The sequence below is a fragment of the Lucilia sericata genome, unplaced genomic scaffold, assembly GCF_015586225.1.
Source record: "Lucilia sericata isolate MDLA Ls3-8-SP2 unplaced genomic scaffold, ASM1558622v1 Contig002062F_arrow, whole genome shotgun sequence".
Classification (NCBI taxonomy): domain Eukaryota; kingdom Metazoa; phylum Arthropoda; class Insecta; order Diptera; family Calliphoridae; genus Lucilia; species Lucilia sericata.
The window spans coordinates 42,456-63,632 of record NW_023995919.1 but is presented as its reverse complement, the minus strand read 5'-3'; the positions used below and the strand labels follow the sequence as shown (position 1 = coordinate 63,632).

The 21,177-nt window shown below is 32.8% G+C and overlaps 1 protein-coding gene across 3 annotated transcripts; it reads right to left on the bottom strand.

Moving 5' to 3' along the window:
- Positions 1 to 575: 575 nt before the first annotated feature.
- Positions 576 to 21,177, bottom strand: LOC119613331. Of its 3 annotated transcripts, none has more exons than XM_037969343.1 (7): positions 20,876 to 21,177; positions 20,564 to 20,764; positions 16,959 to 17,437; positions 1,672 to 1,732; positions 1,450 to 1,524; positions 924 to 1,163; positions 576 to 790 (listed from the first exon to the last, which is right to left on the bottom strand). In XM_037969343.1, exons 3-7 carry the CDS (start codon positions 17,050 to 17,052, stop codon positions 700 to 702), a joined length of 561 nt encoding a protein of 186 aa, XP_037825271.1. In that variant the 5' UTR covers positions 17,053 to 17,437; positions 20,564 to 20,764; positions 20,876 to 21,177; the 3' UTR covers positions 576 to 699. The 3 variants fall into 3 exon arrangements, with proteins under 3 accessions (XP_037825271.1, XP_037825272.1, XP_037825270.1); XM_037969344.1 differs by having other exon boundaries at positions 16,959 to 17,433; XM_037969342.1 differs by having other exon boundaries at positions 20,747 to 21,177.

Below are 21,177 nucleotides of genomic sequence, written 5' to 3'. Positions count from 1 at the left end.
ACTATATACTACGCTACAGACTAGAGTATAGATTAGACCATAGACTAGACTATAGACTGGACCGTAGACTACAGACATGAATATTGTTTAAACTACAGACAGTGCTATAGGCTAGATTAGAATATAGTCTAGAATATGGACTAGACTAGATAATAGACTAGACTAAAGACTAGATAATAGATTGTAGACTAGCCAATAGGCTACATATAGAATACCCTATAGACTGGACTATAAACTAAATTATAGACTAGAGTATGTAATAGACTATTTACAAGACCATAAACTAGACTTGACTATAATCTAAAGTATAGACTAGACTCTAATATTAGGTAAAACTATTGCTTCTCTACTAGCGGCCATACTTAATTTCAAGGGTATCAGTCCATAATTCATCCTATTCTATATGTGTAGGAGCAACGTTCTAAAATCATTTAAAATTTAATGATAAATATTTCTAGGTAAAATTTTTTGATTTCCATACATTGTACCGATTCATCAGTTAGAATTTTATGTCCTTGAAAAGAAACGCTTAAAATCAAACATATAAAAGCTCTTTTTATTATTTATATTAAGTTATTATAAATCGGCATATATTAAATTATGTTATATTATATAATACATTAACTAAAAACAAAATAAAATCATTATTTAAGGACTTAAAACTAAAGTTTAGAAAACTAAACCTAATGAACTCAAATATTAACAAACATCATCAATGGGTTCTTCATCTTCCAGACTGGGACCGATTTCAATAAAACCGTCTTCCGGTAAATCCGGACCACTTTCAACTCTGCAAAGAAATTGTAAATAGAAATTTAAATTTTCGATTATCTAACACATTGAAATATTTGCTTCATCTACTCTTAAATTAGTTTGATATACGTGTAATGTCACAAAGAAAAAACCAACAAAAAAAAACTTACTTCTCAAAATCACATTGCGGTAATAAACCCTCATCCTTTGAGTTATTACTGAAACGAAAGACTAAACATAAACGCAGCACCGCCAAAAATATCAGCAAAAGACCAGCCACATAACTTAGCCAGAGATTGTGGGGCCACACCATTAGAGCAGTGCCAATAGCAATATAGGGAAAGGCGAGACGCCAGCTACCAAAGCATTTACAGCACGACCAACATTGTAAACATTTTGAATAGTTATCGCTGGAAAGGAATAAAAGAAAGAAGAGAAAAGTGTAGCGAGGGGTTAAAAGAAAAACAATATTAGTGTTTTATGAGAAAATGGGTGGTTTGAAAAGAGGTGTTTTAAAAATAATAAAAAATTTCAATATTCAATATCTTAAAAGGTTATGAAAATAACACCTCTTTTCCAAGAAACACCCCTTACAACTTAAACAGTTAAATCCCAAGCCCTCATCCTGATTATGAGTAAATGAAATAGTACATGACGTTTTCTTCCATACAACGACAAAAAAAAACAAATGCTTACTTGCCAAATATTAATTGCAGGAAAAGAGTTATGACCCATTTGACTTCAAACAACAATATGATTATTGAAGAAATTCTGAAAAACAAAAGATGAAAAAGCAAGAAACCATGAAAACCTCATAAAACCAAGAAATTTATTTATTAACTTAAGTTAAGATGAAATTTCAATAAATAATCTAGTAAAATGGGATGTTTTTTTTTAACCAAAATACAAGTTACTTACACTATAAATAGTCCGGCTTCATAGCCATGTAAATAGACATCGACCCCGACACCACAAATTACTGAAATTAAATCAAAAACATGTTTTCGCTTTTAGTGGGAATTCAATACGAGTATTAATCTTATATTTATTTAAGATTAATTAAGTACATGTTCAAATAGACAAACAAACGTATTAACAATATGTAATTATATTATGGAATGAGTGTAAAGAAAAAACAAAGTTAATAGACATGAATTAAACCTTAAACGGGCAGAGACACAAAAGGAAACTAGAAGAGAACTAGAACTATAACACAACTAGAACAGAACTTGAACAGAACTAGAACATAACTAGAACAGAACTAGAACAGAACTATAACAGAACTAGAACAGAACTAGAACAGAACTAGAACAGAACTGAACTAGAACAGAACTAGAACAGAACAGAACTAGAACAGAACTAGAACACAACTAGAACACAACTAGAACAGAACAGAACTAGAACTAGATCAGAAACTAGAAAAGAACTAGAACACAACTAGAAAGAACTAGAACAGAACTAGACAGAACTAGAACAGAACTAGAACAGAACTAGAACAGAACTAGAACAGAACTAGAACAGAACTAGAACAGAACTAGAACAGAACTAGAACAGAACTAAACAGAACTAGAACAGAACTAGAACAGAACTAAGAACCAGGAACTAGAACAGAACTAGAACAGAACTAGACAGAACTAGAACAGAACTAGAACAGAACTAGAACAGAACTAGAACGACTAGAACAGAACTAGAACAGAACTAGAACAGAACAGAACTAGAACAGAACTAGAACAGAACTAGAACAGACTAGAACAGAACTAGAACAGAACTAGAACAGAACTAGAACAGAACTAGAACAGAACTAGAACAGAACTAGAACAGAACTAGAACAGAACTAGAACAGAACTAGAACAGAACTAGAACAGAACTAGAATAGAACAGAACTAGAACAACAACTAGAACAGAACAGAACAGAACAGAACAGAACTAGAACTAGATCAGAACTAGAAAAGAACTAGAACACAAACTAGAAAAGAACTAGAACAGAACTAGAACAGAACTACAACATAACTACAACAGAACTACAACAGAAACTGAACTAGAACAGAACTACAACAGAACTACAACAGAACATGAACTAGAACAGAAACTAGAACAGAACTAGAACAAAATTAGAACAGAACTAGAACAGAACTAGAACAGAACTAGAACAGAACTAGAACAGAACTAGAACAGAACTAGAACTAGAACAGAACTAGAACAGAACTAGAACAAAACTAGAACAGAACTAGAACAGAACTAAAAACAGAACCACAACAGAACTAGAACAGAAATAGAACAGAACTAAAACAGATCTAGAACTAATGCAGAACTACAAAGAATTAGAACAGAACTAAAACAGAACTAGAACTAAAGCAGAACTACAAAGAATTAGAACAGAACTAGAACAGAACTAGAACAGAACTAGAACAAAACTAGAACAGAACTAGAACAGAACTAGAACAGAACTAGAACAGAACTAGAACAGAACTAGAACAGACTAGAACAGAACTAACAGAACTAGAACAGAACTAGAAACAGAACTAGAACAGAACAGAACTAGAACAGAACTAGAACAGAACTAGAACAGAACTAGAACAGAACTAGAACAGAACTAGAACAGAACTAGAACAGAACTAGAACAGAAACTAGAACAGAACTAGAACAGAACTAGAACAGAACTAGAACAGAACTAGAACAGAACTAGAAACAGAACTAGAACAGAACTAGAACAGAACTAGAACAGAACTAGAACAACTAGAACAGACTAGAACAGAACTAGAACAGAACTAGAACAGAACTAGAACAGCACTAGAACAGAACTAGAACAGAACTAGAACAGAACTAGAACAGAACTAGAACAGAACTAGAACAGAACTAGACAGAACTAGAACAAGAACTATGAACAGAACTAGAACAGAACTAGAACAGAACTAGAACAGAACTAGCACAGAACTAGAACAGAACTAGAACAGCAACTAGAACAGAACTAGAACAGAAATAGAACAGAACTAGACACGAACTAGAACAGAACTAAACGAAACTAAAAACAGAACTAGAACTGCAACTAGAACGGAACTATAACGGAGACTAGACGAACTAGAACAGAACTAGAACAGAACTAGAAACAGAACTAGAACAGAACTAGAACAGAACTAGAACAGAACTAGAACAGAACTAGAACAGAACTAGAACAGAAACTAGAACAGAACTCGAACAGAAACTAGAACAGAACTAGAACAGAACTAGAACAGAACTAGAACAGAACTAGAAACAGAACTAGAACAGAACTAGAACATTAACTAGAAACAGAACTAGAACGGAACTAGAACATAACTAGAACAGAACTAGAACATAACTAGAACAGAACTAGAACAGAACTAGAACAGAACTAGAACGGAAATAGAACATAACTAGAACAGAACTAGAACAGAACTAGAAACAGAACTAGAACAGAACTAGAACAGAACTAGAACAGAAACTAGAACAGAACTAGAACAGAACTAGAACAGAACTAGAACAGAACTAGAACAGAACTAGAACAGAACTAGAACAGAACTAGAACAGAACTAGAACAGAACTAGAACAGAACTAGAACAGAACTAGAACAGAACTAGAACAGAACTAGAACAGAACTAGAACAGAACTAGAAAGAACTAGAACAGAACTAGAGCAGGAAACTAGAACAGAACTAGAACAGAACTAGAACAGAACTAGAACAGAACTAGAACATAATTAGAACAGAAACTAGAACAGAACTAGAACAGAACTAGAACGTACTAGAACAGAACTAGAACAGCAGACGAACTAGAACAGAACTAGAAGAACTAGAACAGAACTAGAACAGAACTAGAACATAACTAGAACAGAACTAGAACAGAACTAGAACAGAACTAGAACAGAAACTAGAACAGAACTAGAACAGAACTAGAACAGAACTAGAACAGAACTAGAACAGAACTAGAACAGAACTAGAACAGAACTAGAACAGAACTAGAACAGAACTAGAACAGAACTAGAACAGAACTAGAACAGAACTAGAACAGAACTAGAACAGAACTAGAACAGAACTAGAACAGAACTAGAACAGAACTAGAACAGAACTAGAACAGAACTAGAACAGAATTAGAACAGAACTAGAACAGAACTAGAACAGAACTAGAACAGAACTAGAACAGAACTAGAACAGAACTAGAACAGAACTAGAACAGAACTAGAACAGAACTAGAACAGAACTAGAACAGAACTAGAACAGAACTAGAACAGAACTAGAACAGAACTAGAACAGAAGAAGTAGAACAGAACTAGAACAGAACTAGAACAGAACTAGAACAGAACTAGGAACAGAACTAGAACAGAACTAGACAGAACTAGAACAGAACTAGAACAGAACTAGAAACAGAACTAGAAGGAACTAGAACAGAACTAGAACAGAACTAGAACAGAAACTAGAACAGAACTAGAAACAGAACTAGAACAGAACTAGAACAGAACTAGAACAGAACTAGAACATAACTAGAACAGAACTAGAAACAGAGAACTAGAACAGAACTAGAACAGAACTAGAACAGAACTAGAACGGAACTAGACAGAACTAGAAACAGAACTAGAACAGAACTAGAACAGAACTAGAACAGAACTAGAACAGAACTAGAAACAGAACTAGAACAGAACTAGAACAGAACTAGAACAGAAGAACTAGAACAGAACTAGAACAGAACTAGAACAGAACTAGAACAGCAGAACTAGAACAGAACTAGAACAGAACTAGAACAGTACTAGAACAGAACTAGAACGGAACTAGAACATAACTAGAACAGAACTAGAACAGAACTAGAACAGAACTAGAACAGAACTAGAACAGAACTAGAACAGAACTAGAACAGAACTAGAACAGAACTAGAACAGAACTAGAACAGAACTAGAACAGAACTATAAAAGAACTAGAACAGAACTAGAACAGAACTAGAACAGAACTAGAACAAAACTAGAACAGAACTAGAACAGAACTAGAACAGAACTAGAACAGAACTAGAACAGAACTAGAACAGAACTAGAACAGAACTAGAACAGAAACTAGAACAGAACTAGAACAGAACTTGAACAGAACTAGAACAGAACTAGAATAGAACTAGAACAAACTAGAACAGAATAAGAACAGAACTAAAACAGAACTAAACAGAACTAGAACAGAACTAGAACAGAACTAAATAGAACTAGAACTGATCCGTAACTAAACTAACAGAACTACAACAAACTCCAATAACCCCCGTTCCAATTAAGGGTTAATCCCAAGTTTGTACTCTTTTTTGTTTTTAGCACTATTCAATTACATTAACTGGATTAATAAACCAGAAAGTTTTTCACCCAACCACCCTATAAGAACGAAAAAAGCGCCAAAACAAAAACTCAATTGAACTGAATGAAAAACTACTAAAATATGCACAAAACTTTAAGTGAATCTACGTAAAACAAGTACGACTAAATAACGCTATTATATAGAAACAACAAAAATTAAACCAAACAAATAATACTATTCAAACTGTAAAGGGATAGGGAATTTAAGGAAAAAGTATTTTTCTTTCTTAAATTCATTTAAGGCGCTTTTCAATTCAAATTGATTCGGTGGCTGTTCAAACTCATTCCCTATAACTTCTTATGATTTGTCAACAAAATTCTCTGCCAAAAAGTTTGTTTTTAGATATTTGATGCAAAATATGTAAAAACCAACAAAAAGTTCAATATCCTGATTTCTTTTATGACTGATAATTTAAAATATTTCATTAGAAATTTCTGAGATTTTGTTTTTTTTTTTTTTTCGTGGAAATGTTAAAAATTAGTTTTTTTTTTTTCTTAATGTTTGCATTTTTCTTATTGTTCCAGGCGTGGAGTTATTAGTAGAAGACACAAAATATAAGAAAGAAACTTTGGAAAAACAAATTTGTAAAATACACTTATACCAGCAAACGCATTTATAGAAATTTTCAGTCATAAAAGAAAAAAATTGAAAATGTAAAAACGGCATTCCAAACTAAATTTCAACAGTAGGGTGGTAGCAAAAATTCAGCTTTTATAACAAACCAATAGAAGAAACTTCCTTGTCACTCGCTTTCCAGGCTCTAATTATAATAAAAAGAGACTTTTCAGCACAATTTTTTTGTTTCCTAAAAACTGCGAGCCCCCTAATGCAAGAACATATGTAACTTAACAAATCTCTATTTAAATATAAGATTGTATGCGCTGAAAGGAAACTCACAGCAAACACACACTCTCACACATCCTCCCAAGTATATTTTCAGCTGAAACCGTTTACATGACAATAAATTTTCAACAATATCTGGCGCCATTGTTATAGCAAAAACATATTGACATGTTTAAATGCTATTACTGCTGTTCCTATTATTATTTTTTTCTTATAACAAAATATTTTTAGGAACAATTTTCATAGGAATCGGTAATCTTTTTTGCATAACCTCCACATTTGATTGGATTTCTATCGAGATCTTATCAGCGAATACAACGATTTATTTATGGTTGTACAAAAAAAAACATATTATTTGAAAAGATGAACCAAAAAAAAACAAAGCAATTTTCTTACGAAATTTATATATTTTGCAGACAAAAATAAAATTATATTGAATATTAGAAACAGGATGAAATTTTGAAATATAATAAACGCTAATGGGATACGGAGAAATAACATCCAAATCATATAAACAAATGGGATTTTGATACTTAATACTTAGAAAAAACAGTTTTACTTCAGTTCTAGTTCAGTTTCTACTTCTAATATAGTATTGTTCTCGTTCTATTCTAGTTCTGTTCTAGTTATGTTCTAGTTCTGTTCTAGTTCTGTTCCAGTTCTGTTCCAGTTCTGTTCTAGTTCTGTTTTAGTTCTGTTTCTAGTCTGTTATAGTTCTGTTTTAGTTCTGTTCTAGTTCTGTTCTAGTTCTGTTCTAGTTCTGTTCTAGTTCTGTTCTAGTTCTGTTCTAGTTCTGTTCTAGTTCTGTTCTAGTTCTGTTCTAGTTCTGTTTCTAGTTTTGTTCTACTTCTGTTCTAGTTCTGTTCTAGTTCTGTTCTAGTTCTGTTCTTGTTCTGTTCTAGTTCTGTTCCAGTTCTATTCTAGTTCTGTTCTAGTTCTGTTCTGTTCTGTTCTGTTCTGTTCTGTTCTGTTCTGTTCTGTTCTGTTCTGTTCTGTTCTGTTCTGTTCTGTTCTAGTTCTGTTCTGTTCTAGTTCTGTTCTTCTGTTCTAGTTCTGTTCTAGTTCTGTTCTGTTAGTTCTTCTGTTAGTCTGTGTCTGTTCTAGTTCTGTTCTAGTTCCTAGTTTCTGTTCTAGTTCGTTTAGTTCTGTTCTAGTTCTATTTCTAGTTCTGTTCTAGTTCTATTCTAAGTATGTTTCTAGTCTGTTCTAGTTACTAGTTCTAGTCTGTTCTAGTTTCTGTTCTAGATACTGTTCTAGTTCTGTTCTAGTTTCTAGTTCTAGTCTGTCTAGTCTGTATAGTCTCTAGTCGTTCTAGTTCTGTTCTAGTTCGTTCTAGTTCATGTTCTAGTTCTGTTCTAGTTCTGTTCTAGTTCTGTTCTAGTTCTGTTCTAGTTCTGTTCTAGTCTGTTCTAGTTCTGTTTATTCTGTAAGTTCTGTTCTAGTTTCTGTTCTAGTTTCTGTTCCTAGTCTGTCTAGTTCTGTTCTAGTTCTGTTCTAGGTCTTTTCTAGTTCTGTTCTATTCTGTTTCTAGTGCTGTTCTAGTTCTGTTCTATTCTGTTCTAGTTCTGTTCTAGTTCTGTTCTAGTTCTGTTCTAGTTCTGTTCTAGTTCTGTTCTAGTTCTGTTCTAGTTCTGTTCTAGTTCTGTTCTAGTTCTGTTTAGTTCTGTTCTAGTTCTGTTCTAGTTCTGTTCTAGTTCTGTTCTAGTTCTGTTCTAGTTCTGTTCTAGTTCTGTTCTAGTTCTGTTCTAAATCTGTTCTAGTTCTGTTCTAGTTCTGTTCTAGTTCTGTTCTAGTTCTTTTCTAGTTCTGTTCTAGTTCTGTTCTAGTTCTGTTCTAGTTCTGTTCTAGTTCGTTCTAGTTCTGTTCTAGTTCTGTTCTAGTTCTGTTCTAGTTCTGTTCTAGTTCTGTTCTAGTTGTTCTAGTTCTGTTCTAGTTCTGTTCTAGTTCTGTTCTAGTTCTGTTCTAGTTTTGTTCTTGTTCTGTTCTAGTTCTTTTCTAGTTCTGTTCTAGTTCCGTTCTAGTCTTTAGTTCTATTCTAGTTCTGTTCAAGTACAGAACTAGTTCTGTTCAACTTATTAAAAAGATTTCCCTTGCATTTAATACGTTTCTTTTTAGAATTTAAATTGCCATTAAGTAATATTTTACGGAAATTGAATTAATTAAGCTTCAGCTTACTAAAGTCATATTCTATTAAAAGCGGAATTAAATTTTATTTAAAAAACCAGATAAAGTCTTCTAAATTTAAATAGTTAATAATGACATTAAGTATCACAAAATATCACTTAATTGTTATAAAATAATTACTATTTGTTGTAGTTTTTTTCAAAGGTTATAACCCTAACTAGTCAATACTTAAATTAAAGCGATTATTAACAAAATATTTACTTTTCTCTTAATTACACACGTTAGAAGTACAGTAAAACTAATACTTTAATTACAGTACAAATGTAGAGACCAGGGCTGTGATTTTCTGATAACACATTATCAATTTTATTTTTGAGAAATCATATTATAAATAAGATTTTTTTAACATCTCCTGACTTTGAACAAATTTTGATAAATTTGGTAAAAAAAACTTCAGGTATTTTTAAAATCTCATTTCAAAATCACAGCCCTGACACTGACGTTCTTACTTGTTTCTAACTACATGCAATTAACCAATCATTTCCAATTAATATTGGTAATAATATGAAATAATACTAAGTAATACTAAATTGTATTGAAATAATGAATTGTAACAATGATCGGCCCTTTTAGGAAATATTTTCAGAGCAACTGCAGATATTTATATGGTAATTAGTACATTATAATAAAATTTCCTACAGTATTTGAAAATGTTTTTTAGCTAATCTCTAAATTTGTGTTCTAATCAAATTAAATAAAATTCCCCTAAAACCATTAGGTTTAGAAGAAGTACATAAAAATTTAGTAGAAGTATAGAGTATGTAAATAAGTTGATACTTATTTAAATAAGCACATATACATATATGTATACGTAATCACTGGCAATCATGAATCCTTTGGGAAATTATGTTAAAATGGTTTTTCCAATTCTAAAGGTTATTTAGAGTTGAGATATTCACTTCTAGTTTCAGTTCGTTATTTTAGTTCAGTTCTAGTTCAGTTCTAGTTCAGTTCTAGTTCAGTTCTAGTTCAGTTCTAGTTCAGTTCTAGTTCAGTTCTAGTTCATTTCTAGTTCAGTTCTAGTTCAGTTCTAGTTCAGTTCTGTTCAGTTCTAGTTCAGTTCTAGTTCAGTTCTAGTCAGTTCTAGTTCAGTTCTAGTTCAGTTCTAGTTCAGTTCTAGTTGAGTTCTAGTTCAGTTCTAGTTCAGTTCTAGTTCAGTTCTAGTTCAGTTTCTAGTTCAGTTCTAGTTCAGTTCTAGTTCAGTTCTAGTTCAGTTCTAGTTCAGTTCTAGTTCAGTTCTAGTTCAGTTCTAGTTCAGTTCTAGTTCAGTTCTAGTTCAGTTCTAGTTCAGTTCTAGTTCAGTTCTAGTTCAGTTCTAGTCAGTTCTAGTTCAGTTCTAGTTCAGTTCTAGTTCAGTTCTAGTTCAGTTCTAGTTCAGTTCTAGTTCAGTTCTAGTTCAGTTCTAGTTCAGTTCTAGTTCAGTTCTAGTTCAGTTCTAGTTCAGTTCTAGTTCGTTCTAGTTCAGTTTCGTTCAGTTCTAGTTTCGTTCTAGTTCAGTTCTAGTTTAGTTTCTAGTTCAGTTCTAGTTCAGTGCTAGTTCAGTTTCTAGTTCAGTTCTAGTTCAGTTCTAGTTCAGTTCTAGTTCAGTTCTAGTTCAGTTCTAGTTCAGTTCTAGTTCAGTTCTGATCTAGTTCAGTTCTTTATTTCTAGGTTCAGTTCTAGTTCAGTTCTAGTTCAGTTCTAGTTTCAGTTCTAGCTTCAGTTCTAGTTCAGTTCTAGTTCTAGTTTTTTATAGTTCAGTTCTAGTTCAGTTTCTAGTTCGTTCTAGTTCAGTTCTAGTTTAGTTCTAGTTCAGTTCTAGTTCAGTGCTAGTTCAGTTCTAGTTCCGTTCTAGTTCAGTTCTAGTCAGTTCTAGTTCAGTTCTAGTTCAAGTTCTAATTCAGTTCTATGTTTAGTTCTAGTTCAGTTCTAAGTTCCGTTCTAGTTCAGCTTCTAGTTCAGTTCTAGTTCCCGTTCTAGTTCAGTTCTAGTTCAGTTCTAGTTCAGTTCTAGTTCAGTTCTAGTTCAGTTCTAGTTCAGTTCTAGTTCAGTTCTAGTTCAGTTCCAGTACAGTTCTTGTTCAGTTCTAGTTCAGTCTTGTTCAGTTCTAATTCAGTTCTAGCTCAGTTCTAGTTCAGTTCTAGTTCATTTCTAGTTCATTTCTAGTTCAGTTCTAGTTCAGTTCTAGTTCAGTTCTAGTTCAGTTCTAGTTCAGTTCTAGTTCAGTTTAGTTCAGTTAGTTCTAGTTCTAGTTCAGTTCAGTTCTAGTTCAGTTCTAGTTCAGTTCTAGTTCAGTTCTAGTTCAGTTCTAGTTCAGTTCTAGTTCAGTTCTAGTTCAGTTCTAGTTCAGTTCTAGTTCAGTTCTAGTTCAGTTCTAGTTCAGTTCAGTTCTAGTTCAGTTCTAGTTCAGTTCTAGTTCAGTTCAGTTCAGTTCTAGTTCAGTTCTAGTTCAAATCTAGTTCAGTTCTAGTTCAGTTCTACTTCAGTTCTAGTTCAGTTCTAGTTCAGTTCTAGTTCAGTTCTAGTTCAGTTCTAGTTCAGTTCTAGTTCAGTTCTAGTTCAGTTCTAGTTCAGTTCTAGTTCAGTTCTAGTTCAGTTCTAGTTCAGTTCTAGTTCAGTTCTAGTTCAGTTCTAGTTCAGTTCTAGTTCAGTTCTAGTTCAGTTCTAGTTCAGTTCTAGTTCAGTTCTAGTTCAGTTCTAGTTCAGTTCTTAGTTCAGTTCTAGTTCAGTTCTAGTTCAGTTCTAGTTCAGTTCTAGTTCAGTTCTAGTCAGTTCTAGTTCAGTTCTAGTTCAGTTATAGTTCAGTTCTAGTTCAGTTCTAGTTCAGTTCTAGTTCAGTTCTAGTTCAGTTCTAGTTCAGTTCTAGTTCAGTTCTAGTTCAGTTCTAGTTCAGTTCTAGTTCAGTTCTAGTTCAGTTCTAGTTCAGTTCTAGTTCAGTTCTAGTCAGTTCAGTTCAGTTCTAGTTCAGTTCTAGTTCAGTTCTAGTTCAGTTCTAGTTCAGTTCTAGTTCAGTTCTAGTTCAGTTCTAGTTCAGTTCTAGTTCAGTTCTAGTTCAGTTCTAGTTCAGTTCTAGTTCAGTTCTAGTTCAGTTCTAGTTCAGTTCTAGTTCAGTTCTAGTTCAGTTCTAGTTCAGTTCTAGTTCAGTTCTAGTTCAGTTATAGTTCAGTTCTAGTTCAGTTCTAGTTCAGTTCTAGTTCAGTTTAGTTCAGTTCTGTCAGTTCTAGTTCAGTTCTAGTTCAGTTCTAGTTCAGTTCTAGTTCAGTTCTAGTTCAGTTCTAGTTCAGTTCTAGTTCAGTTCTAGTTCTAGTTCAGTTATAGTTCAGTTCTAGTTCAGTTCTAGTTCAGTTCTAGTTCAGTTCTAGTTCAGTTCTAGTTCAGTTCTAGTTCAGTTCTAGTTCAGTTCTAGTTCAGTTCTAGTTCAGTTCTAGTTCAGTTCTAGTTCAGTTCTAGTTCAGTTCTAGTTCAGTTCTAGTTCAGTTCTAGTTCAGTTCTAGTTCAGTTCTAGTTCAGTTCTAGTTCAGTTCTAGTTCATTCTAGTTCAGTTCTAGTTCAGTTAGTTCTATCTAGTCTAGTTCTAGTTCAGTTCTAGTTCAGTTCTAGTTCAGTTCTAGTTCAGTTCTAGTTCAGTTCTAGTTCAGTTCTAGTTCAGTTCTAGTTCAGTTCTAGTTCAGTTCTAGTTCAGTTCTAGTTCAGTTCTAGTTCAGTTCTAGTTCAGTTCTAGTTCAGTTAGTTCAGTTTAGTTCAGTTCTAGTTCAGTTCTAGTTCAGTTCTAGTTCAGTTCTAGTTCAGTTCTAGTTCAGTTCTAGTTCAGTTCTAGTTCAGTTCTAGTTCAGTTCTAGTTCAGTTCTAGTTCAGTTCTAGTTCAGTTCTAGTTTCAGTCTAGTCAGTTCTAGTTCAGTTCTAGTTCAGTTCTAGTTCAGTTAGTTCAGTTCTAGTTCAGGTTCTAGTTCAGTTCTAGTTCAGTTCTAGTTCAGTTTCTAGTTCAGTTTAGTCAGTTCTAGTTCAGTTCTAGTTCAGTTCTAGTTCAGTGTCTAGTTCAGTTCTAGTTCAGTTCTAGTTCAGTTCTAGTTCAGTCTAGTTCAGTTCTAGTTCTAGTTCAGTTCTAGTTCAGTTCTAGTTCAGTTCAGTTCTAGTTCTAGTCCGTTCTAGTTCAGTTATAGTTAGTTCTAGTTCAGTTCTAGTTCAGTTCGTTCTAGTTTTCAGTGCTAGTCGTCTAAGTTTCAGTTCTAGTTCAAGTTCTTAGTTCAGTTCTAGTTCAGTTCTAGTTCAGTTCTAGTTCAGTTCTAATTCAGTTCTAGTTTCAGTTCTTAGTTCAGTTCTAGTTCAGTTCTAGTTCAGTTCTAGGTTCAGTTCTAGTCAGTTCTAGTTCAGTTCTAGTTCAGTTCTAGTTCAAAAGAGTGCAGGTGTAGATGATATTAGAGGGATATGATTTAAAAAAATAATTTGCAAACTATCTAACGCCGGGATAACAAAGTTAATAAATCTAAGTTTAGAAAACGGTATGGTACCAACTTTACTTAAGACTTCTATAATAAGACCTGTTTATAAAAACGGATGCAAAACAGACTACAACAACTATAGGCCTATTTCAATTTTACCTATAATAGAAAAGATATTGGAGGAAATTGTCGTCAGAAGACTAAAGCTTATCTTGAAAAGTTTAAAATAATAAACAAAAACCAATTCGGATTCCAAAAAGGAAAAAACATTAACAAGCTATTGGGAAACTTTGCAGACCATATAAATGGCTGCTTAAGTAAATGTATGCACTGTCTTGTTCTTTTCATCGATTTCAGCAAAGCCTTCGACACTCTTACACACAGCAAACTTCTACAAATGTTAGAGAAAATAGGGATAAGAGGTAATACATTAAACTGGTTTTAAAAACTACCTGATCTTAGATCTTATCGCGTTAAGATAGGAGATGGATACAGTGATGATGTAGAATATGACTGTGGTGTTCCCCAAGGTTCAAACTAGGGCCAATACTGTATATAATCTATGCAAATGAGATGATTAGTACTCTTCAGGGAAAAACAACCTTCGCTTATGCGGATGATACAGCTATAGTAGTCTCAGGCCAAAATGTTACTTCTGTTACTCAAAAAATGCAAATGCAATTGGATATCGCAAATAAATGGTGCCACGACAATGGGTTAATAATTAACGCAACAAAGACCAAGTTAATGTACATTAAACCACCACATATTCCTAACTCAACAATCAATATAATATACCACGAAAACAAATGTCTACATGAAAAAGCCAAAGATCCTACAAACGATAACGATGATTGCTCCACAATAATAGAAACTGTAGATACGTACAAATACCTAGGAATATATGTCGATAGTAAATTTAAATGGAAAGCACATATTGAACATCTTCAAAGTAAACTACGAAAATCTGCTTATATGTTATGTCATTTAAGCTACTGTTCTACATATAGTGTGTTAAGACAAGTTTACTTCTCAATAGTAGAATCCTACATTCGACATGGTATAGCAGCATGGGGAAGTTCAACACATTGTCGAATTATACAAAACACGCAAAATCAAATACTTAAAATCCTCAGTAAAAATTTTAATTTCACAGTTCACAACACATCACAAATCCACAGACCAACTAACTACACATACAGAAACAACAGATCACTTGAAGAAAACAACCTTACACAATCCGACACACCCACAATAAACAACACAACAGAAAACACAAACGCTCACAGGTCCAATGACACATTTCATAACAATACTTCAAGCTACAATAACACCATACTCAACTTAACACAAAATAACATAGCAGACCATAATTTGTTTAACACAAACACAACTCACATAAATTCATCATTAAATGCTGATAACTCTTATGAAAACAACCAAATATTACAGAATATAAATATAGCACAATGTCACATAGCAAACAATACAATGGTCAATGAAATAGTACCCAATTCAGAACAACTCACGAACCAACATAATGCAAACAACAATCGAAATATATTCGCAATCGATAGTAATATTGCGAAAACGATGAACGTATTGAACATTAAAAGCATCTATTATATGACATTAATAACCGAATTTAATAAAGATGATCGATTTTTGAAGGTAATAGATCACGACTATAACACAAGACGTCGAGCTCAGGGAAGATACAAAGTGGAACGCTACTACAACAATTATGGCAAATATACTTTTGGTGTTATCATACCAACTATAATGAACAAAATACCTATACACATTTTAAACAACACTAGTAATTACAAACGAAAAAAACTTTTAAAAGAACATTTTATAAGTTCGCAATAATTACGTTAATTAAATATCTATTGTTTTTGTTAAATTTTACATATATTTTTTTTCACCTGCTGACAAGCCGAACGGTTTTAGCGGGTTCTTAATTTCATATATTTATAAAACAATTGTTAGATTTAAGAAATCATTGTAAATCAAAAATTAATGAAATTAATAAAATTAATAAATAATTAAAAAAAAAAAAAAAAAAAAAAAAAAAAAAGTTCTAGTTCAGTTCTAGTTCAGTTCTAGTTCAGTTCCAGTACAGTTCTTGTTCAGTTCTAGTTCAGTTCTTGTTCAGTTCTAATTCAGTTCTAGCTCAGTTCTAGTTCAGTTCTAGTTCATTTCTAGTTCATTTCTAGTTCAGTTCTAGTTCAGTTCTAGTTCAGTTCTAGTTCAGTTCTAGTTCAGTTCTAGTTCAGTTTAGTTCAGTTTTAGTTCAGTTCTAGTTCAGTTCTAGTTCAGTTCTAGTTCAGTTCTAGTTCAGTTCTAGTTCAGTTCTAGTTCAGTTCTAGTTCAGTTCTAGTTCAGTTCTAGTTCAGTTCTAGTTCAGTTCTAGAGTTCTAGTTCAGTTCTAGTTCAGTTCTAGTTCAGTTCTAGTTCAGTTCTAGTTCAGTTCTAGTTCAGTTCTAGTTCAGTTCTAGTTCAGTTCTAGTTCAGTTCTAGTCAGTTCTAGTTCAGTTCAGTTCAGTTCTAGTTCAGTTCTAGTTCAGTTCTAGTTCAGTTCTAGTTCAGTTCTAGTTCAGTTCTAGTTCAGTTCTAGTTCAGTTCTAGTTCAGTTCATTAGTTAGTTCTAGTTCAGTTCTAGTTCAGTTCTAGTTCAGTTCTAGTTCAGTTCTAGTTCAGTTCTAGTTCAGTTCTAGTTCAGTTCTAGTTCAGTTCTAGTTCAGTTCTAGTTCAGTTCTAGTTCAGTTCTAGTTCAGTTCTAGTTCAGTTCTAGTTCATTTCTAGTTCAGTTCTAGTTCAGTTCTAGTTCAGTTCTAGTTCAGTTTCTAGTTCAGTTCTAGTTCAGTTCTAGTTCAGTTCTAGTTCAGTTCTAGTTTAGTTCTAGTTCAGTTCTAGTTCAGTTCTAGTTCAGTTCTAGTTCAGTTCTAGTTCAGTTCTAGTTCAGTTCTATTTCAGTTCTAGTTCAGTTCTAGTTTAGTTCTAGTTCAGTTCTAGTTCAGTTCTAGTTCAGCTCTAGTTCAGTTCTAGTTCAGTTCTAGTTCAGTTTTAGTTCAGTTTGAGTTCAGTTCTAGTTCACTTCTATTTCAGTTCTCGTTGTAATAAATTTTATATGTAAGCAAGCCCACTGTACATTGTGTTATTCCATTGATAATAAATTGAATACATCTTAATTACTTCAATTCCTACAATTAATATCAAAACCGGTTCGGCAAATGCGTTAATATTTCAAAAACCTTTTTCAGTTACTTTAAAATAAAATAATCAATTATTATAACATTCGAGTAAATCCATTCAAGAGTGAATATTTAATCTATTTATAATAGTTTAACAAATTTACATACATTTAATAATATTGTTTCATACTTAAGCTAAATTTAATTTAAATTTCATTTACTTACCAAAAGCTGTTATAATACCAAATATCCTTATAAGCGGCTTTAGACAATCACAAGGTTCACCAAACTGTCGACGACGCCTTTGAAAATGCGACATAATGCCAAGTTTTCAAGGATATATTGTGTTGCAAATGGTTTTAAAAGCGTTAAAGGATGTGTTGGATAAATTTTAAACACACATACACTTAAATACACATAGACATTTGACCCTTTATAAAAACAGGCCATTAACATTTTAGTATTTATTTTTTATTTAAAAGGAAGTTAAAGATGTATGTGTTTTAAAATGTTTTAGAGTTTTGTTTTTATATATTCTTAGAGTTTTATTTATTTTTTTAGAGTTTTCTTAGATTTTTATTTAAGTTAAAGGTGGTCTCTATAGATTTGTAATATGATATTGGTTTGTGACAATATAAGTATTTATATTTGTTATTGTTTTTGAACATCTCACATCACACAAAAGGCGAAATAGATGACACTATCTGAAAATAAGAAATGACTAGTTTTAAAGGATACGACGAAAACACATACATACTCAACAACTCCTTTAATACTCAACAAATTTAATTTAACTAAGACGTAACTATGACTGAACTAGAACTGAATTAGTACAGAACATTAACAGAACTCGAACAGAACTAGAACCGGAACAGAACTAAAACAGAACTAGAACAGAACTGTAAGAGAACTAAAACAGAACTGGGACATTCTTTACAGAACTACAACTGGAACAAAACTAGAACCGGAAAAGAACAAAACTATAACAGAACTAAAACAGAGCTGATGCAAAGCTGCAGCAGAACTAGAACAGAACTAGAACAGAACTAGAACAGAACTTGAACAGAACTAGAACAGAACTAGAACAGAACTAGAACAGAACTAGAACAGAACTAGAATAGAACTAGAACAGAACTAGAACAGAACTAGAACAGAACTAGAACAGAACTAGAACAGAACTAGAACAGAACTAGAACAGAACTAGAACAGAACTAGAACAGAACTAGAACAGAACTAGAACAGAACTAGAACAGAACTAGAACAGAACTAGAACTAGAACAGAACTAGAACAGAACTAGAACAGAACTAGAACAGAACTAGAACAGAACTAGAACAGAACTAGAACTAGAACAGAACTAGAACATAACTAGAACAGAACTAGAAAGAACTAGAACAGAACTAGAACAGAACTAGAACAGTACTAGAACAGAACTAGAACAGAACTAGAGCGGAACTAGAACAGAACTGGAACATAACTGGAACAGAACTAGAACAGAACTAGAATAGAACTAGAACAGAACTAGAACAGAACTAGAACAGAACTACAACAGAACTAGAGCAGAACTAGAACAGAACTAGAACAGAACTAGAACAGAACTAGCAGAACTAGAACAGAACTAGAACAGAACTAGAACAGAACTAGAACAGAACTAGAACAGAACTAGAACAGAACTAGAACAGAACTAGAAACAGAACTAGAACAGAACTAGAACAGAACTAGAACAGAACTAGAACAGAACTAGAACAGAACTAGAACAGAACTAGAACAGAACTAGAACAGAACTAGAACAGAACTAGAACAGAACTAGAACAGAACTAGAACTGAACTAGAACAGAACTAGAACAGAACTAGAACAGAACTAGAACAGAACTAGAACAGAACTAGAACAGAGCTAGAACAGAACTAGAACAGAACTAGAAGAGAACTAGAACAGAACTAACAGAACTAGAACAGAACTAGAACAGAACTAGAACAGAACTAGAACAGAACTAGAACAGAACTAGAACAGAACTAGAACAGAACTAGAACAGAACTAGAACAGAACTAGAACAGAACTAGAACAGAACTAGAATAGAACTAGAACAGAACTAGAACAGAACTAGAACAGAACAGAACAGAACTAGAACAGAACTAGAACAGAACTAGAACAGAACTAGAACAGAACTAGAACAGAACTAGAACAGAACTAGAACAGAACTAGAACAGAACTAGAACAGAACTAGAACAGAACTAGAACAGAACTAGAACAGAACTAGAACAGAACTAGAACAGAACTAGAACAGAACTAGAACAGAACTAGAACAGAACTAGAACAGAACTAGAACAGAACTAGAACAGAACTAAACAGAACTAGAACAGAAACTAGAACAGAAACTAGAACAGAACTAGAACAGAACTAGAACAGAACTAGAACAGAACTAGAAACAGAACTAGAACAGAACTAGAACAGAACTAGAACAGAACTAGAACAGAACTAGAACAGAACTAGAACAGAACTAGAACAGAACTAGAACAGAACTAGAACAGAACTAGAACAGAACTAGAACAGAACTAGAACAGAACTAGAACAGAACTAGAACAGAACTAGAACAGAACTAGAACAGAACTAGAACAGAACTAGAACAGAACTAGAACAGAACTAGAACAGAACTAGAACAGAACTAGAACAGAACTAGAACAGAACTAGAACAGAAACTAGAACAGAACTAGAACAGAAACTAGAACAGAACTAGAACAGAACTAGAACAGAACTAGAACAGAACAAGAACAGAACTAGAACAGAACTAGAACAGAACTAGAACAGAACTAGAACAGAACTAGAACAGAACTAGAACAGAACTAGAACAGAACTAGAACAGAACTAGAACAGAACTAGAACAGAACTAGAACAGAACTAGAACGGAACTAGAACAGAACTAGAATTAGAATTAGAACTATAGCAGAATTAGAAAAGAACTCTAGCAGAATTAGAACAGAACTAGAACAGAACTAGAACAGAACTAGAACAGAACTAGAACAGAACTAGAACAGAACTAGAACAGAACTAGAACAGAACTAGAACAAAACTAGAACAGAACTAGAACAGAACTAGAACAGAACTAGAACAGAACTAGAACAGAACTAGAACAGAACTAGAACATTACTAGAACAGAACTAGAACAGGACTAGAACAAAACTAGAAAAGAACTATAGCAGAATTAGAACAGAACTAGAACTGAACTGGTGTCTGTTACAAACGTACCAACGAATCCTAATATACTTTTTATTATGTTGATAGTTAGTATAACAACAACAATGAAAGATCCCTATGAGACAAACAATGTTGTTGATGAGGATGCTTTTGCTGCTGCTACTCTAACTGTTATTGTTGCCGGCGCTGAGAGACGTCTCCTATATATTCCCAAAGTGTAAATAATCCTGCGGCAACATATATCATGACAATGACAACAACATGTAATCATTGTTACTACTACACAGAGTAAACAACACCATAGATGAGGAGAGATAGAGATAGATTTTGAAACTTTTCTTTTTTATTACCCAGCGCCATAGAATAAAGAAGGAATATCACTTTACAACTGATACTAACAATAATGTTGTTGATGATTTAGGGACAACCAATGTACAGCTAAACAAACAAATAATAATCATAATAATAAAAGAGAAGCAACAACATGCGTGTATTGCATATAAATCATGATAATTTTGTAGTAGATTTCAAAAAATTATTATTATTTTATGTTTTCATATATTTTGTATTATTATGTTTTTTTTTTTTTTCGTTTTTTGGGTTCTAAGGAGTCAAGTCTTAGAACAAAAATTGTCTTACACTGTGTTGGCAACTATTCAAAGTTTGTTATTGTTGTTGTTGTTGTGTTGGCCTTATATCCTTGGCCAAACAAACAAAAATATCCTTTAAAATCCATGTAATACGAAATAAAGTTTCTTGTTTTCTTGTTTTTGGACAAAATACATTTGTAGATAAAAAATATAACTTTTTTGTTTTCTTTACTTGTTTGGTATTTAAATCCTAAATCCAAGGGATAAAATGTTTAAAATTATATCATAATCATAATTCACTTTAACATTTCTTTATATTTTTTTTTTGTTGTTTCTTGCTTGGCTTTCGCGTAATCCTTACAAAAAGTTTCTTTTTCCTCAAAATATTTAATCCTTAAAACTTTTTGCACAAAAATTTCAAATTTTCTTTATGGTTTCGTTGCTGATAGTAGGTTCATCTTGGCGTATACTTGTTTTCTAATTAGGATATTAATTTTTAATGAACTTCACAAAATTCTTTTAAAATTTCTTTTAATATTTTTTCTTAAAACACGTAAATTTTGCTTCACTTGTTCACCAGTTTCCACTTTAGATTTTTTATTTCTATTTGTTTTTATTATGATTTCAAGAACCGCTGTAAACACGTCCGCATTGGTCTAAAGG